General features: G+C 42.8%; 1 protein-coding gene across 5 annotated transcripts in view; it reads right to left on the minus strand.

The window, feature by feature from the left end:
- PDZD2 (PDZ domain containing 2) overlaps positions 1-26,325 on the minus strand; it is a 325,800-nt gene that overhangs the window by 70,758 nt on the left and 228,717 nt on the right. For 4 of the 5 annotated variants that reach the window (XM_090037894.1, XM_090037895.1, XM_090037896.1 and 1 more), the window contains 3 exons: positions 10,316-10,458; positions 9,341-9,473; positions 6,655-6,822 (listed from right to left, as the gene is read on the minus strand). The exons of the other annotated variant lie outside the window; for it this stretch is intronic. In XM_090037894.1, the coding sequence (XP_089894020.1) occupies positions 6,655-6,822; positions 9,341-9,473; positions 10,316-10,458 (444 nt within the window). The remainder of the gene's footprint in view (positions 1-6,654; positions 6,823-9,340; positions 9,474-10,315; positions 10,459-26,325) is intronic. 5 annotated transcript variants of the gene reach the window in all.

Genomic DNA, 26,325 nt, shown 5'->3' on the forward strand with positions numbered 1-26,325 from the left:
CTGCAAAAAAAAAAAAAGTCAGCCTTCTTTTAGGTGCCTGAAACCAGATGGCCAAGAACTGCAGAAACCCTACATCGTGAGATACTCGAAATTCTTAGCAAAGTCTTCTTGTGTGCTTATGTATTTTTGCCCCAGTGATACAGTGGCCTAACAGGGGATTGCTGGGTTTTCAGTTGTAGCCGTGTTAGTCTAAGAACATAAGCAGGCAAGGTTCTTTGTGTAGATGTGATATCTTTTATTAAACTGACTGAGTAACTTAGTTGTTCTAATAAAAGATATCACATCTACACAAAGAACCTTGCCTGCCTGGCAAGGGATTTGAATTCATGCAATATAGAATTCCCCGCAAAAAGAAGAGAAGAGAACAGCCTTTTACTTGCCCTTTTCCGTCTCGCTTGCATACAAATGGGGGAAATCTTGCAAGTTCTATGGAAGCTGTACCACAAGGATTAGAATCATATGTTTTTTATATTAAAATCCCAAGTGTGATTGGGGGTAATTTAGCACAACATGGTCCCATCTCAGCATTTCCTATGTGAAGTTATGGACCATTTTGGCTAAAATGCAATTTCAGGATATTAATAGAATGCTTTTTCTGCCTAGCAGCACAATTTTTTTTATTAAATTTATAACTTGAAGGGATGTTTCATGTTAAACAGAGCTTTACATAGCCAGACACTGTAATAAAGGAGCTCCAATTGAATCCTTTTTATGAAACTTTTCCTTTAATGTAATGCAATGAATAGATTTTAAATAAGCCATAACAGCACTAGCTTGGTAAGGCTGTAGTTTTCAAGTGCCACTCAACTTTTCTACAGCGAGTTATTCAGCAGCTTGAGATGAGACTGCTGCTTGGCTGAACATATATAGAGCAATATACAAGCAAGATCCCTAAAAATGTAGAGAAGAGAAGACTGAGGGGATATCTGATAATCTTCAAAGACAGGTGGAGATAAGCTTTTCTCTCTGACTGTGGGGGACAAGACTAGGAACAATGGCCCCAAGCTTCAACAGGGGAAATTTAGTTTAGAGATTAGGATGACTTTCTGACTGCAAGGGTCATCAACCATTGGAAGAAGTTATCTAGAGGACATGTGAAATCTTCAATTCTTGGAAGTCTTCAAGAGCAGGTTACAGAGACACTTGGCTGGGATGGCAGAGTCAGGGATGAACCTGCTTTGAGGAGGGGCTAGATTAGATGACCTCCTGGAGGTAGGGAGCCCTTCAAGCCCTACTTTTCTATGATCTTATAAATTCAAACATACATTTGTTATAAACCTCACTGTGCATATTCAAGTGGTATTGGATTTCTCTTAGGAAGGTCCTATAGAACTGCAATAAGTGATATTGATTTGTTCTTTACCAAACACTTCATATCATTCGGTATCTAGCAGGCTAGGTGCTAAGGTACAAATAGTAATACATTAAGATTATAAATTATTTTGCTTTTCCAAAGTACTCAGCACTAAATTAACCAAGTTTGCATTGAAATCAATGGAAAAAGAATAGTACAATACTGAATGCTTTTCAAACATCTCTCCGTATACTTTTTAATTAACCTTAAACCTATTAACTTAAAATCAAGTTAAGTTTTGTAACCAAAGTTGTATCTATTATTACAATAATTCCTGTAGTAACTATATTTCAAAGAGATTAGAGAAAAGAGGCTATTAACAAGTGGATTGGCTATGAACTTCTGCATGTTCATTTCAGTTTTCCTCTATTGTGATGATTGGTTTCCTTTTTCTTATAATGAGGGTTTCACACAGCAACAGTGGTGAGGGAAAATAAGAATCTAGTCTCAAAATGCAAAAACAGTCAGTGGGAGAGGACCAGGCAGTTTCCAAAACTACCTTTTTAAAACTGATTGCATCTTTAAAGCCTCACAAAACCCCAGCCAAAATAAGTAAGCATCATCATCCTCCTCCTCTTCTTACAAGTGGGAAAATTGAGAATCAAAGATAAGAAGACTTGGCCAAAGTCAGCAAGAGAATTGGGCTTCAAACCCAGTTATCCCAGCTCAGATCATGGTCTCAGTCTCAATGTTCCACCTGGGTTGAAACATCTCCCATTGGCAAGACAGACGTATATAATTTCTTCTGAGATTAGGACAACCATCCTCTCTTATTTATAGTATTCTGTAACATATCAACTACTTTTGTGAGAAATAAAGAAGAAAAGTGCAATGGTCATTGTGAAGCAGGCTGAAGCATTCACACATTTGTTATTTCAGCACCTGCAAAGCACAGTATTTTTTTTTTTTACTACAACTATAATGGCTTGAGGGGAGAAAGTATGTTCTTGGGGTTTTCCAATGCATCTGGTATCATACTTGACTTATATTAGTCCTGCTCCATGTTACAGATTAAGCCACATAAGCTATAATCAGGCATTCAAAACCCTGAGGCGGAATCCATCCATCTAAGCTGCATGGCTTCCTGTAAGTGGTGTAGTTTAAAAATCAGTAGTGAACAGAATACAAATTTGCCCTTTGGTGGGGGGTGCAAATCTTAGACCAGGTTCTGCCATTTTTAAACCAGTCAATGTACACCAACCTTCTGTTCCATTACAGGTATAAACCATTTTCCAAATCACTTATACCAATAAAAGTGTAATGTCTGTACCTGGCCATAGTTATTATCAAATGTCATAAAATCATTATTATTCCCATACCAATTCTACAGTGATGTATACAACTGTACAGTGCCTTATGACTGGGCATCATATACTGACGGTCTGATCAGCCTCTATGCCTTGTTATTAAGAAGCAAATCCTTTTGGTCCCTGAAAGGCTGTGTGATGCTCTACATGCAGGACAGCAAGAGTGTTTCTACTTGTGCAGGGCACAGAAAGGCTGCGTACATTTGGGAAAGTTAGGGCATGGTTAGATCATGGTAAAAACAGCCACCTGATCTAACTTAGTTCTCCCAGATGCAGACCTTGTGCTAGTTAGGTGGATCTACATGCGAACTGTACAGAAGTTCAGGACAGTTAGATCAGTTTAAAAGTGGCCAGCCAATCTAAGTTAAATACACCTCCAAGGTAGTCCAACTTAGATCTGTCTCACAATCTAAGTGAACTTCTGTACAGTTCCCATTGCAGTCCACTGGCCCCAGCCCCAGGCCTGAGCTTCTCCTACCTGCTCCCTGGCACTAAGCTATTTTTAGCCCTCTGGCCCTTCCCTCCACCCCCAGATAGACACCCCCCCACCATCCCACAAGCTATTCCTGGTGCTTGTTTTATCAGAGTCCACTGATGCCAGAGGCTGAGGAAGTAAGCTGGGGGAGGGCGAGAGGGCTTGGCGGGGGTAGGTTTGTAGGTGGCAGTTGTTTGTCTGGGAGGAGTTGGGGGGATAAAAATATTCTCTGACCCTGCAGACCTTGTGAGCCCCCTTGATCCTGTCAAACCCTCCTGGACCCCAGTAACTCTTCTCCCATGGACCCTGCTGCTCACCCCTCTCCTCCCCCACAACCCCCAATCCTGATCAAGTACTTATTTTGAATACCATCTAACATCTCCCAAATGTCTATACACGGCTCAAGACCAAGCACAGGATTTATCACATCTGATACATCAGCAGGGATCCAGGTTTTCTGTTTCCCAAGGGAAAACAGAAAAAAATATGCAGCTTTTCCCTTTTAACTGAGAAAAACATAAATTTTTCATTTTAAGAGAAATATATGGATTTTTCACTCTTGCAAAGAGCTGTCTGTCTGCAGGCTGGCAGAATTCCAGACTGCCAGGAGCTGGGGGGGGAGCGGGAGGAGGGTAGTCAGGCAGGGAGCACCGTGTGCTTGTGCACATATACACATGCACATGGCCACCAGGCACCCCTGGAGAGCACCTCACACAGGTAAGTCCCACCAGAGGGTGGGGGAGCATTGAGGCCCACAAAGGGAGGGAATGAGGGAATGAGTTGGGCAGGTCTGAGGCTGGGGCTAGGACTAGGGCTGCTCCACAGCTAGGTGGTACATTGAACTTTAGGGCAGAGACCATGCGTGGCCACAGGGCCTGGATGGGGAGTGGGATGGGGTTATGGGTGGTTTGTCCCGGGGGGTGGGGGGAAGGGAGCTGTCTCTGCCACTGCATGCACTCCTGGGGCAAGGCAGGGGGGCACAGATGTGTGCAAGGCGGGGGCAAGCTGCCTCCTACAGGCTTGGGTTTCCCACACTGTTGCCCCCTCCTCCTCCCTGGGCCTCCACAGCCCAGTGGGCAGGACCCAGCATAGCATGGCAGAGTGGGTCCAGGCAGGGAAGCTTGTAGGAGCTCCACAAGCTCTGGGAGCCCCACACTGCCACAGCAAGATGCCTCCTGCCCCCTGGCAGCAACAGGGGCAGTGGCATGGAGTCGTGTCCCTTGCTGCTGCCAGGCAGGCAGGGGGTGCCTCACCTGGTGGCATGGGATTCCCAGGAAAGGACCTTCCTCCCCTGCCTTCTCCCCCTCCCATCCAGAGACAGTAGCTGCAGCTTGCTGTGCTGCAGCCATAAATTACACTGCCCTACTTAGAAGCAGCTTCATTTGAACCCTCATACAAATTTGGAAGGAGTCTGAAGCCATACTCTTCTGTTTGGACATGGCTTTAGAGAGATTGCAAGGGGCTGACAGTACAACAAAAGTCATTTTTGTCTGTGCCCATAGAGAAGCAACCTGCATAGTAATGAACTAACATATCAACAATGCTAAGCTGTCATGTGTAGGATTAACCTAGGGCAGGGAAGTTTCGAGATAAAGGTCAACTGGATAGACACTCTGAGAAAACATCACTATGAAGTGAATAATGTTCACACTTCAGGTTCATGGGCTGGATCCAGCCTGTGGAGCCATGTCGTATGATTTATGGGACTTGTAGAGAGGAAGGGCCTGCTGTCCAGGGCACAGAGCCTTGAAGGGAATACATGCTGGCAGTAGGGGAAAAGCGGAAGCTTTGTTAACCCCTGCAACTGCTGCTCGCCCCACCACTGCACCAACAGCTGGCCCATAAAGGAGCATCACAGCTGGGTTTCAGACCAGGGGGCTGGGCAAGCTTGACACCCCTGGTATAGCAGAACCTTGATACTTTGCAAGATTGGGTTCCTTATTGTCCCATCAAAAATGAGGGTTTGCCAAGCAATTGGGTGCTTATGCAGCAACCGCACATAGTTGTGTGTGGCTGCTGAGGTGCTCCAGCTGTTTGCTTTGGCTTTTATTTCAAAAGGTGCCACTTTTCTGGTGCAGAACCAATGATGACCTGTAGCTGAGTGGAGAAGAGGTGCCCTTTGAGGTCATGGCTTGTTGGACAGGACACTTAGCAGGTGTTTTATTTAGACTGTAGTAAGTATTAGCAAAAGTTAGGACGTGTTCTGAGCACATGGTAATGCTCACTAGAGTCCTCCAAGCCAGGTCTTTGCTGCTGGTAGCAGGCAGAGAGTGCCTAGGAGAGGGGGCTGCCCCTGCTGCTGGATTCTGCAGGTGCCCAGGGATCAGAACCAGTCTGAGACTCCCTTGCAGTCCTGGGGCTCACAATCCCACAAAAACAGTGGCTTGTGGGTTCCAGCCCCAGGACCACAACTGACCAAATTATCTCCATGGAGCAGTCTGAAATTAGTTCAGCACGTGTTAATTAACATGATCTGGAAAGCCTCCTTGCTGGAAAAGATGCAACTTTGCTATGATACAAGTGCACTTAACGTGTTCCATCATTTCATAGATGTTAGGGGTTGGAAGGGACCTTACAGATCATCGGGTCCTCCTGCTTGAACATGCGGATACTCAAGTTAGGTATATTTAATACATACTAAGTTTTTCATTAGACTTGTCATCCCTAAGGCTAAAGAAGATAACTGAATGGCTTTGTCCTTAATTCAGCAACCCACTGCAAACTGAGCAGCTTGAACCTCCCAGATCCAGGTTCTAGTATATTAGCTATGCTGCATTACAGGGTAGTCTCATTTTTTCTAAAGGGTTCTCTCTCAGGTTTATTATAAATAAACAAGATTTTAGTCAGGCCCACCTGCTTTCTCTTATCTTATATTGCAACTGGAAGCACTTTGTTTTTGTTCTGTGTTTGTATGGTATGTAGAACAAGGCGATCCTGGTCCAGCATTGGGGCTTCTAGTTATTGCACAATGTAAATAAATCATTTCTATCTTCCATTTAGTCTTTATTAAATGCAGCTTTGAATGGAATCCAGGGAAAGTTATCCCTTAAGCTATAGTCCAAATTCTGAAGATCACACTCAGATAAAATCCTGTTCACATCAAATGGACCAGTAAAACTGGGTCAAGGTTTCAAAATACAATACAGGCGCCATAAGAGGAATTTTGCTACAGAAAAAAAAGAAATACTACAACCCACAAGCTTCAGTAACTTCACTAAAAGCATTAAAAGTGCATGTGAAGCAACGTACTAAGGGAGTAAAAAAAGGTCGCAGCCACAAATAACTCAGAAAATATAGGAACTTGCAGTGATACTTTATCCACTTTGACCAAGCTTTACTACAGCATACGAATACAAGATAGCTTGATCTCAAGCATTTCATATCATGGTTCAGGTTTCTGCTGACCACTTCTAACACAAAGGAAGAGTTGGTTTAATACCACAGACAGCCTGTCACATTTTTTGGTGTGACAACCAAGTTGGATAACTGAGTAAAAGAGTTTCCAAAGTCACACTTACAGCACCCTGCACTTCGGGAGATGTACTCCCTCCTTTGACATCTTCCTCCTCTGGCTTTTCATTCTCTTTGTTATCAGTGAAAGACGCAGTATCTTGGACTGCACAGCTGCTAAGCAAGTCTGGCAAACTGGTAGATGGATACTTGAGACAGTCTGCTTCAGTAGTTTCCTATCAAAAACAATAAAAGGCATGGGATGCGTTATGCAGAATACTGCTCAAATGCATAATGAAACACTGCTATTTTACTGCTGGCATTTATGCTCCAGATAAGTAAGCCATCAACTTTAACAAGTAGGTGCTGGTTTCAACAAGCTACAGGTTTCAATGTTTAAAACAAACAACAAAAACCATTTATTAAGCATTATGCTTATATTGCCAAGTAGAACTCATTTAAGGACTTCTTCTCAAATACTGATTTCCAAAGTGATTTTAACTATAGGCAGGTGCAAGAAGAAAATCTAGAACAAACTCTTCTCTCTGATGTAATATCACAAGAAGATTTAAAGACTACAAAATTATTATTCCATTTATGTCTTCAAATCATATTCTACACGTTTGCTCATACTGTGTGCATATTTAAATGCACTAGTTTATATACATCTAGATGTGTGTATGTTTTTTAGCAAGAAACTAATATACGTACAGGTTTCTCGCATACTACTGGTTAACAGACGATTGTGTAGTTCAAATTAAGTGGTCTGACAAACTAACCAATGACAAAGTCCTGTTGTGAGCCAAATCTCTCTGTCAAGTTATCAACAGTGAAGGCCCAGCTATAATGGCCCAAACACATGGCTCAGAAGATAATCTTCAAATGCTCAAGCACCTGTGCAAGCAGCTTCTCTGTGGTGATCTGCAGCACATGAAAAGGAACCATGGTTGCCTAAGAATGTGCTTCAAGGACACTTGAGCACAGAAAAATAATCTGTCAACTAACTCTTCAGAGCACGTGCTTGCAAATATGTGAGACCCAAGATGAGGGAAGATATGGGCCTTCTTGAACTGCAACAGCATGCCCTTGGGCAGGGGGAGCATTCAGGGTGAAAGATGGGATAGCAGTAGCAGACTGGCAGGGGGAGCATTCAGGGTGAAAGATGGGATAGCAGTAGCAGACTGGCTCAGATGCTGAACAGTGCAGCAAATTCTGTGACAAAGGGGCTTATCAGACATAGGCCTGCAGACTTATCTGTGTCCCCAACCCTTAACTTGGCCACCTTCACTTAGGCATTGTCATCCTTGGCTATAAGGAACACATGATGATGAAAGGTCAAGCAGGTAGTATGAAAATTTACTCGCTCATCCTGTCAATTCAACCCAGACTGATTCTCTGTTATCCTGCACACTTTCCATTAGCATAAGTGACTATACTAGCTGCAGGGTAATTGTGAGTCAAGCCGTCAGCTATCTCTTCCAAGATAAATCCAGTACCAACTACACTGAATATAGAAGCAGTTTCTTCATGCAAACAACATCCAAAGGGATCTCAAAAAGAATGCTGTCCTGTAGTATCTCTGACTGATTAGAAACCAGATCTACAAATCTGAATGGTTGCTATGTGAAACAAAGCAAAGAGCATAAGCAAGGCAAAGATTTAGATGGTGCATTGTTTAGGTCTCCAAATCCTGTTCCCAGGAATGTGAGAACTGGCGGAGTCCATGGAGAATGTGCTGACACACTGAGAACCTCAAAGAGCTTTCTGCTGCAAGCGCTCGGGTTGACTGTATAGATGCAGTTGCAGCATGAGCAGACAAGGACTTATGAAGGAATTCATGTAGGCTGATGCCCTACTTTCAGAAGACAGCTTGACTGTCTCACTGAAATGCCTCTATTCAAAATAAAAAAAAGAGAAGTTAATACCAAACTCTGATCCTGACAGAGGATTTCAAATGCACTTCACTTATCAAAGTATGAAAGCTACAAGTTCATGCAACTTGGTTCTTGTTCCTCACCCCTGCAAGATACACTTTTCTTTTGATAAATATAAATAGAAGACATCAACGAGAAGCTATGCAAGAACATCCAGAAGAGATAACGCCTCGCAATTAGATAGGCAATGAAGATCTATATTCCAAACTTAAAGGACAAAGGAGGCAAAAAGAATACTGTCTACTGCTCTATCCTTAATAATCAAATTATACAAAGCTTCCCACATCTCTGTTCTCTTTTGTAATAAACAGTGCTATTATTAATAAAAGCCTTTGGGGCTCTCTGCATGAAACTTCATGTCAGTTCCCCAACAAACATTGCACCTCAGGCCATTGCCTTACCAGAAATAAGGAATGCAAACACGCATCAGGAGACCTCAAGCATTTAGATAATACAGAGATAAAAGCTACACCACAGGTACACAGATGTTTAACATATAGGAGAGAAGCTGAGACATGTCTGTTTCATTCTGTATTGTTTTCAGAAAATGCCGTTTCCCATCCTAGGCACAAACACAGTTATTCAGACTGTACAAACAAATAGTTGCCTGGGATGTTCCCCCTTGCTATTCATTTACTGTAGATTTATCAGATGTACATGTGTAATTTCAAGCTCAACTATAGAATTTAAGGGAGCAAGCATGCATGCATAATGGTACAGACTGCTGAAAAGCTGCCCTTGCCAAAACACACACACACACACACTTTTAAACATGCATTAAAACAACTGTCAATTAAGAGAGTGAGATGCTGTTACCTACCCTGCTTGCCACCACCAACTGCACTAGACCAACTGCCGATCGAAGGAGGGCCACGGCTTCCTGATGCGAGAGTCCAACCAAGGATTGACTGTTGATCATTAGGAGCTCATCACCTGATGTCAATCTACCATCCCTATGGAAATAAAGCATAACGCACTCTGAGCCTGAATAAAGGTTCTTAGGCTCATGCTGTGTAGGAAAGTTATATTTAAAAGCTGATGTGCAATGAAGTGAATGAAGCATGACTTGGGTGAATCTAAACCCATTCAAATAGGTGTCATTTTATTAGCCTAAAGACAGACGTGCACAGAGAGCTGCATGGCTTTGAAGGAATCTCCAAATTGTGGCATTTAGGACAATGCTCCACATGGCATATAGTGATAGTTCACATTCTCCTTAGGCCTACCTCCCCCACTGTGGGAAGCCTTTCATGGGGTACTTCAATCCTCTCTCCCCTGCACTGAGACCTATACTCTGAGCCCATGATCACGTTTCTTACTAAAGGGAACTCTAGGGTCCTTTCACAATATATGGCCTAGGGAGCAATGCTGCACACTAAAAAGCTCTGTTCTTCCCTATGGCAGTTCCCACGTACAATGCAATCTTGTGACAAGGGAAGGAGGAAGGAATCTTGCATGCTGTCAGATGTCCCTGATTATATTCTAGGCTCAGTTAAATGTACATCACGGGCAATCCTTGGATCCAAAAGGTCCTGCCTCACTCTCCCTTCGGAAAAATCCCCAGACACCTATAAGCACCTTTTGACCTGTGTTAATCATGGTGGTAGGTGGGACTGCATGAGCATCCTAAGAGGGTCTAACATTACCCATTTAGGCTGAAGACCTCTAATGTCCCTCTCTTCTGTAATACATGCGTTTATCTGACCACAAGTGTATTCTTCAGCTTGCAGAAATGGTTCAAGCAGATGATTGATCAGACCTATGTAGCTTCACCAAGGAACAGCTGCTACATTACCTGTGTGCAGAGCCTCCTTCTTCCACATGCGCAACAATGATGCCGTGAGGTGATCGCTTCGACCCTCGGCCTCCTGTAATCTGGATTCCCAGGCCGTCTGTCCCCTTCATTATGTGCATCTTCCATATGCGGCAACCTTCTCGCTGAGAGAAAACGTGTAGAGAGTCCTTGAATTTGTATTTCAACCATAAAATAAAGTCCTGAAAAGGCCTAGGTTAGTCAAGACTCCACAGAGGAGGGTGGCAAGAAAGTAGTGCTGAATACACTGCCTATGGGCCTGATTCAACCCCCTCTGAAGTCAAGGAAGAGGTTCCCCTGGACTTCAGTGAGCCTTGAATCAGGTCCTGGTCACTGTAGCGCACAAGTATCTGGAGTTGCTGAGCGTGGCCTTCTGTAATCTGTTGTCCAACATGGAGTAAGTGGAGAAGAGCAGGTGTCATGAACTCGTGGTTTGGTGCACGTGCAGAGGTTTGCTCGCTCTGGAGAGTACATTCCTCTGTGCTACACAAGTGTTACACACACAGGCTTGGGCCAAGTGCCAGTGCCAGGCCTCTGTACCTCTTTTCCTTTTGCAGGTTTTACTCAGCAGCCTGTAGACCTGAGCCCTTTCTTTAAAACCATTTTAAAATGGAAGTGAGAATTATTTGCAGTAACTGAACAGTTGGCAGAAGAGCAAAATATTATTCAGAGCTTTAGAAGGGCCCTAGGATATTAGTCACATTGTACTATCAATGTCTACTTTGCCACAGGATTTGCATTTCTGGAGGCATTGGCAGTGTCCCCATCTACATAGAAAAAAAGTTACCACCCTCAGCTTAACCACTGAAGGTCATAAGTATCTTCAAACATATGGTGTGATACCAACCCTCCATTAAACAGTAATGTGTCACACAAATAAGTTACATTACACCTGAAACATACCTTTATTTTTATTTTTTAATTTAAAAAAACCAAGCACCCATCCAACTTGCCCTGTGTGTTCAGTATGCAACAACAACAGCAACAACAAAAAACAGCCGAGCCCCAAGCGGCTGCAATTCCCCCTGAAACAACCAGGAGAAGCTCTCTGGATGGCACGCAGAGGACCAGTCAATCCACAAGTCTTGGCAAAGTGAAGAGGAAAAGAGCATGATGTGCCCAAAGGAATAACGTGGCATTTCATAGATTTCTATGAAATCTATTAAATTTCTCATAGTGACAGGAAGAAGTTGGTTAGAATTACGATACTGTGAGATTTTCAAGCTCAGAAGAGAAACATGTCCCTCGTTGTCAGCTGATTGAGGTTTCTCACCTCTGCTTATTTCTTACTTGTGTACACTTATTTCCAATGGATTTTACTTCACATGCAACTGATGTTTTTACAAAAAATTATGTGCTTTGCAGTCTGAAAACAAACAAACAATAACCCCCCACCCTTTTTTGGAAATTACTGATACTGTAATTTGCTACTGAAGGAGGAGTTACATACCATAGGAAGCATTTCAGATTGCTACTTGTTTTTAAGACCTGGCATTGACAACAGCAGTGTCAAACCTAAAATGACAGCAGCATGCACATCTTTAGAAAACTATGTAAATCAATCTTTGTTCATGGTGGCAAAGTTTTAAGGTGGAAATCTGTGTCAGAGGCAGTCAGCCCAGTAGGCCCTGGAGCTCTCAAGTACAACACAATTCCAACAGCAGTTTCACATAAATGAGAAGAGGAAAAGGAAACCAAGTTCAAGAGCAAATGGCTGAAGACAGAGGACAACTCTAGGTAAAAGGTGCAGAATGCAGAGAGTGTAGACATCAGCCACAGAAAGCTGGGTCCGGAAAATTACATATATGGCGTTTAAAAAACAACGTAAGAATTTGATTCTGCAAAACAAGCTCATGTGCCACTCACTTTCAAGGAGGTTGCACCTCAGTAGAGATTAAGTGATTTTCAGACCAAGTCCAAAACCATTTAAAAAAAAAAACCCACTAAAAAAAGGAGTCTCCTAATTAAACAGCAGGAAACAGGGCATGTCAGGAAGGGGCACACATTGTGGTAAATAGAGTAGTATATAGAATGGCTTGTGAAATAAAAAAAGGACAGAAATCACATGTATTTATTCAGCCTAAAGGCAGAGTTATGCTACAGTTCCAGCATACTCGAGAGGTTCCTATTCTTCTAAAATGTGGCTGGTTTCATAATAAAAATACCTTATCACACAAACAGAAATTCTCCCCTCCAAGTCCCAAGATTAAGCTACAAAGATAACAATTTTCTCAAGTGCAGTTTTGAGGCTCTAATCAAGGAATTCCAGTTCACTACTTTCTAATAAAGTTTAACAAAGCAATTGTGATATTTTGTTAAGACAATTCAGAAAAGCTCTCTGGAATGCCAGTTACGCAAGGAGCTACAATACAGAGGGCCGTAACTTGCATTCCTCAACAGTTTGTAAATTGGCAAGGATCAGAATAATATTCAACTTAACTGCCAGGTTCTCTGATACAGAAAACCCCTTCAGCATGGCAAACAGCAATACTCTGCTACTCACAGACATATTAAGTGCTCCCTCATCCCCAAGTAGTTTCATTGATACCAACAGCACCACTTAACCACTACTCAGCTGAGCAAAGGTGATGAATCTAACCACAATTAAAACCCAACAGGCTGGGGGTGCAAACCTTTGCTGCCTATTATTCGTAACAATGTATTTTTCAATGCCATTAAACTGTATTATGCTATGGTCCTTGGCTGAGGAATCAGAAGCCCAAAAATGGTTAACAGACTCTCGAGTCCTTACTGAAGCCCTAGATAAATTTTATCAGGAAACCTGCACTATTCAAAATCAGACCGCTCACTCTCTAGTTTTTAGTAGCCTAAATTATTCTGTCTCATCTGGACACCCAGCATCTTGCTACTCAATCGCCCCCTCCAAATCACTAAAACTCATAAAATACCACCAGGCACAAGCTAAAAGAACCACAACAGCAACTGTGGCACTTTGCTCTTGCATATTTGCTAGCTGACTAGTCAAGATGTGTTCCTGCTCCTTGGTTATTATTTTTCAGGGACTGTCTTCATAAGACTGTCTCCTCAAGTTAACAGATTGCCCGTTTCCTTATAACAGCTAACCCCTCTGTAAAGAATAACACGGGCATTCCCCAGACTACAAACATCTGGAGTTTACTACAGGCTGAGCCCTGCTTTTTTTTTTTTTTTTGCTCAGGGATATATATGGCTTTTGTTGACTCCGTCATGGTAAATTTAAATAGCTTCATGCTGAGTCCAAGGATTTTAACAGCTTTGCTCTTAAACTTTGAGTCTTTATGACTAGCTTCTTAGTTTTATTAAATTCCCCATCAATAGCTTCCTGGACACAGTAGCAGAGCAATTAGTTGAGGGCTCATGTTATGAAGTACTGAATTCAATCATCTCTCCAGACCTGCGCCAAAGGCCATCCTCATTTAACCCAGCTATATGTGAACACCTGTTTTTTTGGGCAGAGGAAGCAAAGGCAGCCACATCATTCTGTCACAGACACCATCTATAAAAATTGGCATATTTTAACAATGCTGGCCAGCTCTACCACTAAGCTATAGACAGGTCTGACTTAATTTCATAACTAGCAAGCCTGAAGTATGATTCAGGCTCCCAAAATCCTGAGATCTAAAATGCTAAAAACGTTATGGGCACTGACAGACACCACGAGAGGGAAACAAACAAACAACCCCCCCACACACACACTCTACCACAAGCAGCAGCACATTACTTTGACCCAGCTCCACAGTGTCTGTGTAGATTGGGCGCTTCAGTGGGGCTTTTTGGCTCTTTTAGCTAAAGCTGATTCAATCAGCTGTTAGATAAAAGCACCACAAAAGCCTCACTAAAGCACCTGATCTCTACAGGTGTTGAGAAAGCTGAGTACAACTAATGTGCTGCCTCTTCCGGGCATGTGCTGGGCTTGGCGTGGGAGAGTGCAGAGTTTAAAGTGCCATCATTGGGGGGTTTTCCACAACTGCAGAAGCCTATGTTGTTTAAAAATAATACATCTGGGGTCTTTTTCATTGGTCTTCTGACTTCTGAACTTTAAGGCTTCACATTTTCAAGCTTCTCTCTGCAAATGTGGTGACTAGAAACTTACTTTGTCCTTAAATTAATGTTGCAGTCACATGACTCCAAGATCTAGGGCTTGAAAAGAAATTCCAAATATGGTAAGAGTTGGCAACACCGAGGTGTCACATTGCTGTGCTAGTGATTAGCTCTAGTACCCCAGAGAGCCTATCAGACTGAATTACCATGTGGTCCTTAATCATAAAAATTACAAAAAAATAGTACTGGAAGAACTGCAGGAGGCCAGCTAATCCAGCAATCTGCTTAAGGCAGGATCAATGCTGGCCAATCCATCCCTGGCAAAATGTTTAATTAATTGTACAACTTAATGAAGTGAGTATCGTAGAACCATAAGGCTAGTAGTAACCACAGGAGGTCATCAAGTCTGATCCCTGCTCAAGGCAAGATCATCTCTGTCTAAATCAGGGCTGTCCACCTTCAAAGTGTCAAGGGGCTTCCAGCCATACAGTGCACAGATGCTGCAGGCCACATACCACACTACACTGCACCCCTCTCCCCCACAACTGTACATCCCAGCACCTGGCATACCACCCCACATGGATCCTTCCCACCACAACACCATGCCAGCACCCCATGCTACACTGTATAGGGGCCCTGGGTCCAATCAGGTCACCTGGCCATGGACTACCTTAACCCTGACCCCAGCTGGAGATGAGAGGGGTAGCCAGGAGACTCTGGCAGCAGCAGCAGCTGAAGCGGTGGGGGGGAGTGATGCCTGGACTGCAAGTCTGAGGGCCACATGCACCTCCAGTTAGATTGCCCTGGTCCCAGACAAGTGATTTTCTAACCTGCTCTCAGAAACTTCTAAGGATGGAACAGCCACAGCCTCTCCAGGTAATCTGTCCCAGTGCTTAACCACCTTCATAGTAAGAAGTGTTCTTCCTAATCCCCAACCTAAATATCTCATGTTGTAATGTAAGACCATTACTGCAGCTACAGGGAACAGTCCATCACATCCTCTTTACATCAGTCCTTCATGTATTTGAAAACTGTTATAAAATCCCCCTTCAATCTTCTCTTCTCCAGACTAAATAATCCCACTTCTTTCAACCTGCCCTTGTAAATCATATTTCCTAAACTTCTAAATCATTTTGTTGTTCTCCACTAGACTCCTAATTTATCTACAGTTCCTTGAAGTGCAGTAGTCAGAACCAGAGAGAAAACTCCAGGGTAACCTCACCAGTCCTCTCAAGTTGATGTTCGCTAATTTCACATTTTTAGTTTTTATTTCTTCATTAATAAATTAAGAGTAATTAATTCTGTCATTTCTATAAAAAGTCAGAATTCCCCATATGGCCTCCACCCAACAACCCTTGCCTCCTTTCCCACAAAAAACCCTATCTGAGCCAAAGTATTTTTTGCGATCAGAAGAGTCAAACTAGCAAAACAGACCCTTTGAAGTACACCAGTCAAGTAAACAACAGACACTGGAGGATATTTCAGAGTTCAAGGTCAGAATAAATTATTAGTTATTCTGGTGTAACCTTCTGCAGACCACAGGCCATTAGGCCAATGCCTTGGCACTGACTAAAGGTTACTTTGTGCATGGCTAAAACACATCTTCCAGAAAGTCTGATTAAAGGCATCAAGAGATGAAGAGGCCACCATTTCCCCTTAGCTGATTTTTCCAAGGTTAAATCCCTTCATTTTCCAGAAGAAAATGACATGGTATCTTGCTTGGCTCATTACATTCAGACTTCACATATGTACGCGTGGATTAAGCAATGGAACAGATCTAAGGAGGTTGCAAAATCTGCTTTATTGGAAGTTTTTAAGAATAAACTAGATAAAACAGCCTGTCCTGAGCAGTCTAAATTTACTAATTCTGTCTTGGAGCAGTGAGGTAAACTAGAGAACTTGTGGAGGCCCCTTCCAGACTCACATTTCTATAATTTCACTCATTTATTCATTCTACATCCACTCTACCAACATAGTGCTGGTGTGGACAGCACCGGAGGAACTGCAGATTACAAGCAATCTGCTGGAATCTGCAACAAGCAGGTTTACTCAATGGGTCCCACAGATGGAAACAAAGTGCTTCAGGCCACACAAGTTGTCAATAGCAGGGTAGGGAACTGAATCTCAGTCTCCCTTTACCACTGGACCATCCTTGCTCTCCCATGACGTCAATGATTTTTATAAATGTATCCTATGACAAGGAGGAATTGACTTCAACCATATCCTGTTAATTTAAGAGGCCAAATCCTTTCTATGGCTGTTTTTATATCATGCCTATGCGACTCAACTTCTTTCCAACCTGGCCCTTACGGATCAGATTTTCACTAAAGATCAAAAGTTTCTAAGTGAAAAAGTTACAAATAATTTAAGTGATTAAAAAATAGCATGAACATTCTTCTGAATTAATTGCAAGAGAAAATGGGCCATTTTACATAACAGACCACAAGTGAGATTAGATGATGTTAGTTTCAAGGCAGTCCCTGGAGGCTGTCTTTCTACATCACGAAACCCGCTGCACATTAGCCTCTATTCAGAACAAGCCTACATCTGGAATTGCTAATGTATTATAGATCAGAAAGAAAGTACATTGCCAGGGCTATGTGGGGAGGGTTGCATTATGTCTGCTCCAAAAGCATACTATCAACGGTTGATTTTAGAAGCACTAGATTCCATCATTAATAAAATAAAAAGGGAACATTTTGCTCCTAGCAAGATAAAATAAATAAATAAAATATTTAAACCCTTCCATTTCTTTTACTAGTTAATTGCAGGAGAGTTTATGGGGTTTAACTGAGTTGGAGTGTGTGTGATGTACAAGAAACTACAAATCCACACATAAAAAGGAATCTGCATTGAAATCTTAACATTTAAGAAAAGCTTGGCATGAGGAAGCTGTAAATAAATGGAAACAGAAATGCAATATACAGTTAAAAAACAGACAGCAAAATGGAAAATATAAAGTAATTGTCTAAAAAAAACAGACAACTTGAATCAACACAACTGTTTCAGTAGATCCTACCGTAAATACGCATAATGTTTTAAATAAAAAAAATCAGAAAGGTTATGAAAACAGCAACAATCATGTGCCATCTTAAATTATATGGACTTTTCAGACATACCTATTAACAATTTACAGTCACTGACACATATGAGAGAAAAGTGTTAATGCAAAATGCCAATAGAAGCAAACAAAGCTACCTTAGCAGCCTTCCTCTTAACTAGTAAGAGCCATGTCAAAGGCAATATTTACAACAGACTTAAAAAAGACCAGCTGATCAATCCATTAGCCCTTCACCCAATACAGAGAAAACTCAAGAGAATAAATACTAGACCAGGCAAAAAAAGTGGTAGGTATCCCTTTCAGGGTAACACCAAACACAGGGTTATCCACTGTGGCTGAAAGTCCATAGTTGAAGATGTGACGGGCTAGCTGGCAGTGACAGCCCAGGGGTTTTGAAAGAGTAGAAGATGATTGGAGGACTTGGGATTCCCTTTCCTCACCAAATCAGGCCCCAGAAACTCACCTTCCATGTCCCCTGATTGGCCCCTTGGGTCACCTGGAGGGGGATAAAAGGGGCAGCGTGGCTGACTCAGGGGAGACCAGTGAGGGACCACAAGGAAGGAGCTTCAAAGATCTGGCAAGAGCTGGGCCAACAGGCAGAAGCAGCTGCCCCAGAAGCACCTGAAGGAGTGGGACCTGCAGGCAGCAATTGGACCCTCAGCAGCACGGTGTGCAGCCAGTAGAAGAGGCTTCCCACTAGGCACCAGGATTGCCTATGAGAGGCTGCGGCCAGCAGGAGAGGTTCCCCGCTGGGCTCCAGGATCCCTTACAAGAGACTGTGGCCAGCAGGAGAGGCTCCCCAGCTCCAGCAAGGATCTGAGCAGTGACCCAAGAGGTTTCCAGCTCTGATTCCAGCTCCTCCAACCAGAGGCCAGGCAGCTTGACATGAGGCAGGGGCTCCAGGAAGGTCAAGACCCCTAGTAGCTTAATACAGTACCAGCACTGGTGGTTGTATGGTAGAGTTCCTGCTTACCATGTGGGTGAGTGAAGTAACAGGGAGAAGTTCTTGTTGCAGTAGAAAGCGGTCATTGTGTTTTCCCTTTCTCCCCCTCCAGGTACCTAGGCACTATTTTCCTTGTCATTTGACATTTTGTGCCTTTTATATTTCATCAACCAGTATTGTTTGTCTGCTGTTTGTGTTCTATATTTTGTTAACCCTGTCTTTTGTTAAATGGATGAATACATCTATGATTGTAAGTGTCTAACCTTTGTTGAATTCTGCCCCCTCAGGGCATTGTAGTGTCCCCTATACCCCCTGTTTTATACTAGTTATGTTCCTAGTACTGTTCTCTCATTAAAAGGTATATGGTTAAGTCCCCACTGGTGATCAGGTTCTGCTCTATAGGGGGAGGAGAGTCCCTACACCTCCCACAGCACTTCTGCACCTGCTTTGATCCCTTCAATTGGAGACAGGATATCTCTTGGAGTACTGCTCGGGTTACAAGGGTAAAGTGCAACTGCAGACAGCTTCCATGAAAGGGTCAGTTATGCTTAACCACTGAGGCAGTAACCAAGAAGTAATATGAACAGAACAATGAACATGTTCTCTCCTCTTAGCATCCTCTACTGGTGGTCTCCTAGAGAAAATTAAAGTGGTCTCCCCCACCAGAACCAAGGAAAAGCAAATAATGCTAACACTGCCTGCTGTCCCTTGGACTGAATCTCTTCTGGTCCATGACACAAATTGGTAGATTGCCCCTGACCACACCAGCTAGATATCCAACATGCTGAATATAAAGATATAGTTGTCAGCCTTTACTCTTGTACATCTTAAATATTAACTTTCATGACTCCCATTCTCACCAACAGAAACTTGTTCCAAGTGGATCTGAATTTTGCACATGTTCAGTGAAGCAATTGTTTTTTTAAGTCCTGTACTTTGCATTCGCAGCTAACTTCACCTACAAGACTTTAGGGAACATTCTGCTAGAAAGGATCCCATCTAATTGCTTTATTTGGTATGATCAGAGGCAGGCCTGTATATGTGGACTTCTGTGTTTGGGGGTAGCAAATAATTTTAAATGTATTCCTTTTTTTTTTTTAACCATGTGCAATCTGCAAGCAGGAAAAAGGGCTACATTAACCTATCAATGAATTGCTCAATGACTATCTTCCCCATCTTTAAAGCCAAGTAATGGTCTTGTTACGTGTTGCACTTTGAGCTGTTCAAATGTTAATCAGCATTAGTGTTAGTTTGAGTTTGGAAGTCACACCTTAAGGCTAAAAACCTTCTCTGACTATCCCCAACCTGCACAGCTGTGACTTGTCACTACAGGAGTGTCAAGCAGGGGCCTGACTAGGAGCTAGAGCTGTGAGTTGCCACTACAGGGCTGGAGAGCCAGGACAGGCTTCTAGACCTGCTCTAAATGAAGGGGTGAGAGAAACAGAGCCTGCAGGGGGTGGGCGGCAGCAACATGGAGCTAGGAATGAATGGGATAGAAGTGGATAATGAGATGGGAACTGGAAAGGAAATGGGGGTGGGGGAAGGGTGATGAAATGAAAAAGTCAGCCTCTGAAGAATAAAATAAAAAGTTTAAAAAATTATAAAAGACAAAGAACTAAATTTAAAAAAGGTCTCATATTTTAATAAATTGGGATTTGGGATTAGGGTGTATGTGTGTGTGTAGGGGTGGGGCGGTGCTGGTTGTGCTTCCCAGGGTGGCTGGGAAGAAGCTGTGAAGGAAGATACTTTTGGGGGAGCTACTATCTCTGCCCCAGGAAGGAAGCACCAGCTCATGGGGACCTGATCCAGCCCTCTACCTTGTTCCCTTCCACCCTCCCTAGACCCCACTCCTGGACCCATCTATGCCCTGCAAACTGGCTAGCTGGCATGTGCTCTCCAGTCAGTTGCATAGGGTTGCACCCCTCAAGGTAAGGAGATCACACCCCCAAGGATGGGAAGGGGAGTTAGCTTGGTGCCAGAACTGCCCCCCAGGCAGTAGGAGTTTAAGGGGTGGAAAGTCTGTCCACAGAGAACAGGAGGATGGAGGAGGGGACACTGCACCCTGGGATGTTGGACAACTGCAAAAATCGGGCAGCTTATTTGTGGAGAGTGACCACAGACTAACGGAACATGAGCTGGTTAACACGGGTCAGAGATAAACCTGCCCTGGAATAGCGTAACTTTAAGCCAAGTGAGCTATGCTTAAAACTAGTTTCAAGGGTTGATGTGTGGACACTCTAGGAGCTAAGAGCTCCAGGAGCCACCTAAACAGGACCCTCAGTTTCTTCACCCTGTCTACTTGATACTTCCAATCCTTCACCAGCCTTGTATAACAGAAGATCTCCTGCCTCTGAATGTGTTCAATCCAAAACCATATTTGAAATAAAATCCACCCTTCCAGGTCAAACACAGGTTTGACCTTGTGTACTTTCAGGCTCAGAAATGTGTGACAACCTACAGCACAAACCCCACTATGATTCATGTTACCTTTCTAGAGATCTACGTTGATGTCAGTGACAGACAATTTACCCAGCTATGGAAAAGAGTTATTAAAATGGCTGCCTTGACACATGACAACTTTTTAATGCAAAGCAAGAAGAACAAATCTGGTTTCCTTACTGAAAGAAAAGGGTCTGAGAAGGTAAGCCTGGAAATTATTTACAATAAAAATAATTTAAAATGTAGATCCACAGAATAGGCCTCAGAGATCCAAAAACTCTGCTACTTGTGCAGAGTGACCTCCAGGGAACTATCTCCATCACCAGACTTGTTGTTGACATCATTTCCTTGGCAGGGGCTTTAAAAATGTTATCAGCCATCGCAAGCACCTGAACTACATAATCATCCTTTCTAAAAATCTGTTGGAACCATCTGTCTTCAACCATCACCATCTAGATTGTGCCTCCACTCCCCTACTTTCATTTTTCCTTTTGTCTTCTATTAAAATTTTATTTCAAGTGAGGTAAATGAAATTCTCAGCCATTCCTGATCTGCAGTGTTACTACTCCCTAAAATATTTTTTTTCATAAATATTTTCATGTGCTCATTATGTTGCTAGGTTGTAATGACCTTTTATTTGCTTCTTGAAGATCACTTATCACATTGCTCTAAATTTAGCCTTGGACCATGTGGGCATCAGTAAAATTTAAATCACTTTGGTTACCCCCACTCATACTATGGCTCATTTTGCATCCATCCAGTATTAGAATCCTACAAAATTTTTATTAGAATCTTTTACTTGTGTAATAATTTCAATACCCATCAAAAAAAGTAATGCATGTAGCTAGCTTTGTAATCATGACTTATACCTGCAGCATTAGAGCACTAAATAAACAACATGCTACGCAATATCAAATAAGTCAGTTTGGTTTCAAACATTTGCACTTAGTTATTCAAGCATAAAATTATATGAATATGCATTCAACTAAAACTTCCATCTTCCATTCCAGAAAAGGATAGTTATTCCAAAAAATAGTAGTTATGCCATTTATTTGTACCACTTTCACCATACTAACACACAGGCAGAAATCTCCCCACCCCCATACTAGAAAAGCTTTGAAGCTAAAATGGCCTCAGACTATTTGTTTGAACAGGGTCTCTCAGCTGAGACCTGTTGAAAATACTGTGGTACAAATATTAAAATAGATGCATGCACCCTATCCCACCCTTCTGGTTAGTCCATTTCTGTGAGTCATGTCAAGATAAAGCAATAAAAATCCTACGACTAATGGTTACCAGACTACAACAGACTCTTTCATAAAAGGGTTTCTGGTACAGTTTAAGTACATAGCAAAATATATTTATCATTTACATTATTGTTTAAAATGCAAAAATGAAGCTTTTGCCTAAATCTTAGCCAAGACAGGAAAATCAGATTTGTAAAACCCATAGCTTCCTTCATTTGGTCATTTTTCAGCTTACCCCACCAGTCCTTCCCTTGTCTTTGCAACTACTAGCACAATGGTTTATCAGAGGCTAAAGCTGCCCAGTAGAAGATGCAAGCTCAGAGATTCTGATATTTATCTTCAAAATGTTCCCAGGGTGGGAGTGACTAATACATATTGATTGTTCTTAACCATTGCACACAATGCCCACTGAAAATCAGCCTGACTCCCTTTCTAAATAAAGTACTATGTGTGCCTCAGCATGCTAAACTCATTCTGACAGGCAGATTTAGTGAATTGTTAAGGTTGTGAGCTAGAACTATTCTTTACAACATTAACTGTTATGCAAGAGGTTGTAAAGAGTATTTAGGTTTATTTACCAACAACGTTAACATAAAGAAAAATCTTAATCAGCTCATTAAAATTAAACATGTTAGCTATCAACTGGTCAATGTGGTATTTATGCCTTATGACTGTCTAGTGGATGAGCATGAGTGTCTGGAAAAGCTGTTCCACTAAGAGCTGTAGCTGTCCAACAATCTGCCAAAGTCTGAATGGGGGACCAAAAGTTAACCTCAAAGGACCTCCAGAAATCTACTGATAAAAACCTATGCAAGATTCAACAAACAGCATTTTCTTAGGTCCCAGTTTCATGATTTAGGTTTTTTTCCTTTCAATTTACAATAGAAATTTACAGTTATTTATAATTTACAATAAGAAAACATCAATTAGGCAACACCAAGCCAAATGTGGGATGAAGTAAATTTAAAGTGAGCAACAATTGTGATGCATGGCTGAATCTGTCTAGAAAGCACTCTGAAGGCAACAGCTCCAAGACATTGCAGAATAAAATGAGCCTCATGGGTTCAGTGAGATATAACAGCTGATGACATGTGGATGCAAGCTGAACTCTTCTTTCCAGACTTCCTTGAACTTTGAGTTTCAACAACTTCTTCATACAAATATGCCAAAGGAAAAACGCAACAATTATTCTGGGACAGTCTTTGACTTAAATAATTCTTCCATCTGTTCCCTGAGGAGGAGGAGGAGAGCAGAGCTGCTAACATGAGAGGTTCTTACAGTGTTTCATAGATTTCATAGACATTAGGGCTGGAAGGGACCTCGGGAGATCATCGAGTCCAGCCCCCTGCCCAAAGGGCAGGAAGTCAGCTGGGGTCACAGGATCCCAGCAAGATAAGCATCCAATTTACTCTTGAAGGTGTTCATTGTAGGTGCTTGAACCACCTCCGCTGGCAGACTGTTCCAGACCTTGGGGGCTCGGACAGTAAAGAAATTCTTCCTTATGTCCAGCCTGAAACGGTCCTGCAGGTTTGTGACCGTTCGACCTCGTCATCCCTTGGGGCGCTCTGGTGAACAAACGTTCCCCCAGATCCTGGTGGTCACCCTTGATAAATTTATAGGTGGCCATCAGATCACCCCTGAGCCTATGCTTTTCCAGGCTAAAGAGTCCCATGCCTCTCAGCCTGTCATTGTAAGATCTGTTTTCCTGACCTCTGATTATGCGTGTGGCTCTCCTCTGGACTCTCTCAAGCTTCTCCACATCCTTTTTGAATTGTGGAGCCCAAAACTGGACGCAGTACTCCAGCTGCAGCCTCACCAAGGCCGAGTACAAGGGGAGAATGACTCGGGCGCCTGTTTGCGCAGCTCCGGTCGCGGGTCTCCCTGGGGGGCTGGGCCAAGTAGGGGCCTGGGCGGGGGCTTGACCTGGCCCGGCACCAGGCAGCGGCCTCCTCCCAGCAAGCGAGGAGTTAACCCCTTCCCACCACGAGCCCGCTTACCTCCGGCCGTGCTGGGGGTTGGCAGGGGGCTCGGTGGCTCCTGAGGGGGTCTGGGGGGCTTCGGGGGAGCGGGGGTGCAGTGGGCTTCACCCGCGCGTCTCTCACCGCTCCGGAGCCTACCCGAGTGGTTGGGGGTTTTTTTTCCCTGTTTGGCGGGCCCTTTTAAACTACGCGCATGCGCAGTGGGCCTGCCGTCGGGGGACGCTGGGAGAAATGGGCAGTGTCCATGACATAGCAGGACAGGGCATTACTGTGCCCCATAACAATGTGGGAGAGCTCTTCATAGCAGGTGTTTGCAACTGTGCAGGTGCTGGGCACATGGTTGGTATCTCTTATAATGGAGCACTTTTGGCTTTGAGTGGCACTGCTGCCAGTCCTAGTTGTGTTCATGGTCTTCATTTCATTTCCACAGCAATCCACTCAAACACTACCTGGTTCCAGGGTCTACCCCCAAGACCCCCTCCTCACTCTAAATGGCAAGCAGGTCTACTACCTCCTCCCAACAACAGTTGGTGCCATACTTGGAAGAACCACTGGAAGTGGTTGAGGGGCCATAATTGAGTAGCACTGGGGATATCAACAGGTTGTGTCTAACTCAAGGACATGGTTAGGGAGCACAGAATGGCTGGCAAATCTTCACAGTAGGAAATACACACATGAATAAGGCCACCTATGACCTGTTACCCCTGGGCTGTAGAGTTCTGCCCAAAATACCAGAGCAGCCACTCCAAGTGCCAGAGCAGCAGGGCAGGGGATGGGGGAGGAAGCACTGAATTGTGGGATGCCTGGGTGGTGTCCTGACAATCACACAGGTGCCCTTTACGATATTTCAGAAAAAAACAAAAACAAAAGTGATACCACATTTCTCCCAGAACACTTCAGTTGGCTTTGTCATGGGTCTAGAGCCATGTACAGCTGCATGCAGTTTGTCATGAGACAAGGCCATTTATCCCATAACAAATATGATTGTCAGTCCACACCCTTAGGTGGTTAAGTCCCATCATTTTCAATAAGACTAAAGATCCTGCTTTCAAAAAAGTTTTACACATTGTCTGTTAGGAAATAGACCTCACCCACTGACTTAGTTTGCATACTTCACCAAACAGCTCTTAAGTGACAGCCTTCAAACCCTGGTGATCGAGATTCCTGTAATGGTTTTTCAAATTAAAAAAAAGAAGCGCAGTGCCCTGCTAGTCCTGTTTCCAGCAATCCAGTATCCCTATGTTGCTCAGGTGGAAGTAAGGCATAATTAAAACACACTTGTGCCACACCTACAAACAAATAAGTGCTCCTTCTAAATTACTTGTCTCCCAACAAGTTTCACTAAGACTTGCCAGTTAAGGAACAGACCAAGTCTAAAGTTTCAAGCAAGTTGACTAACCTTACATATAAAAATACCATTTTTATGTGCGTTTTGCATTTAAAGAACCTGGTATTTCTCATGGGCTATAGTTCTTCTGAATCTCAAAACCGACTTTAAAATGTCTTAAAAACTTCAAGATGCGTCAGCAATAAATGGCTGAAGACTACTAGCTTTACTTATTATATATATCAGCTTTTCACCTTATAATAATTAAGTAGGTAGTTTTAATTAGCCATCCTGAAAGCACACTTGAATAATGTTCTAAAAGGCTAGGAGCCTTTCAAACAATAAGTCTCGATCTTTTAAACGTAACTTCTTCCATGTGTACACAGGTGCATGTGTGCACACACAACACACACTTCTACACGTTTCAAATCATGTTTTTCAAAATTTACATAACACATTTCTCCTCATTGTACCATGCAGAAGTAGTCATCTATCTAGCTGACAGGAAAAAGGGTACAACTAAATCAGTTTGCTTTAAGATTATTATTTAAATATTAATATGAAGGATCATTAGTTTGAGCAGCATGTTTGTACCACACCTGCCTTCATTGGAATTTAACAACATGAACAATGACTACTTTAATTTATTATGAGCTTTGAACTCTCAAAAACGAATAAAGCTGCTGTAATAAGTCCCAACCCCAACACTGTAGTATTCATATGTTTATTCTATCAGTGTCTTTAGAAAGATTGCCAGAAACTCAGAGGTCTTCTGAAGACAACTCTTCCAGTGACAGTTGTACTGTGAAATCTGATCAAGGTTTAGGTTATTCTCTCACTCTCATAAGGCTAAAATTCTAAGTCTTGCATGGCAGCAGAATATTAGATCTCCACTCAGAATGACAGGAAAAGCCATAAGTCCCCCATTCCAGAATAATAAAACCACAAATCATCC

Source organism: Crocodylus siamensis, chromosome 3, assembly GCF_052110815.1.
Source record: "Crocodylus siamensis isolate JL-2025a chromosome 3, ASM5211081v1, whole genome shotgun sequence".
Lineage (NCBI taxonomy): Eukaryota > Metazoa > Chordata > Crocodylia > Crocodylidae > Crocodylus > Crocodylus siamensis.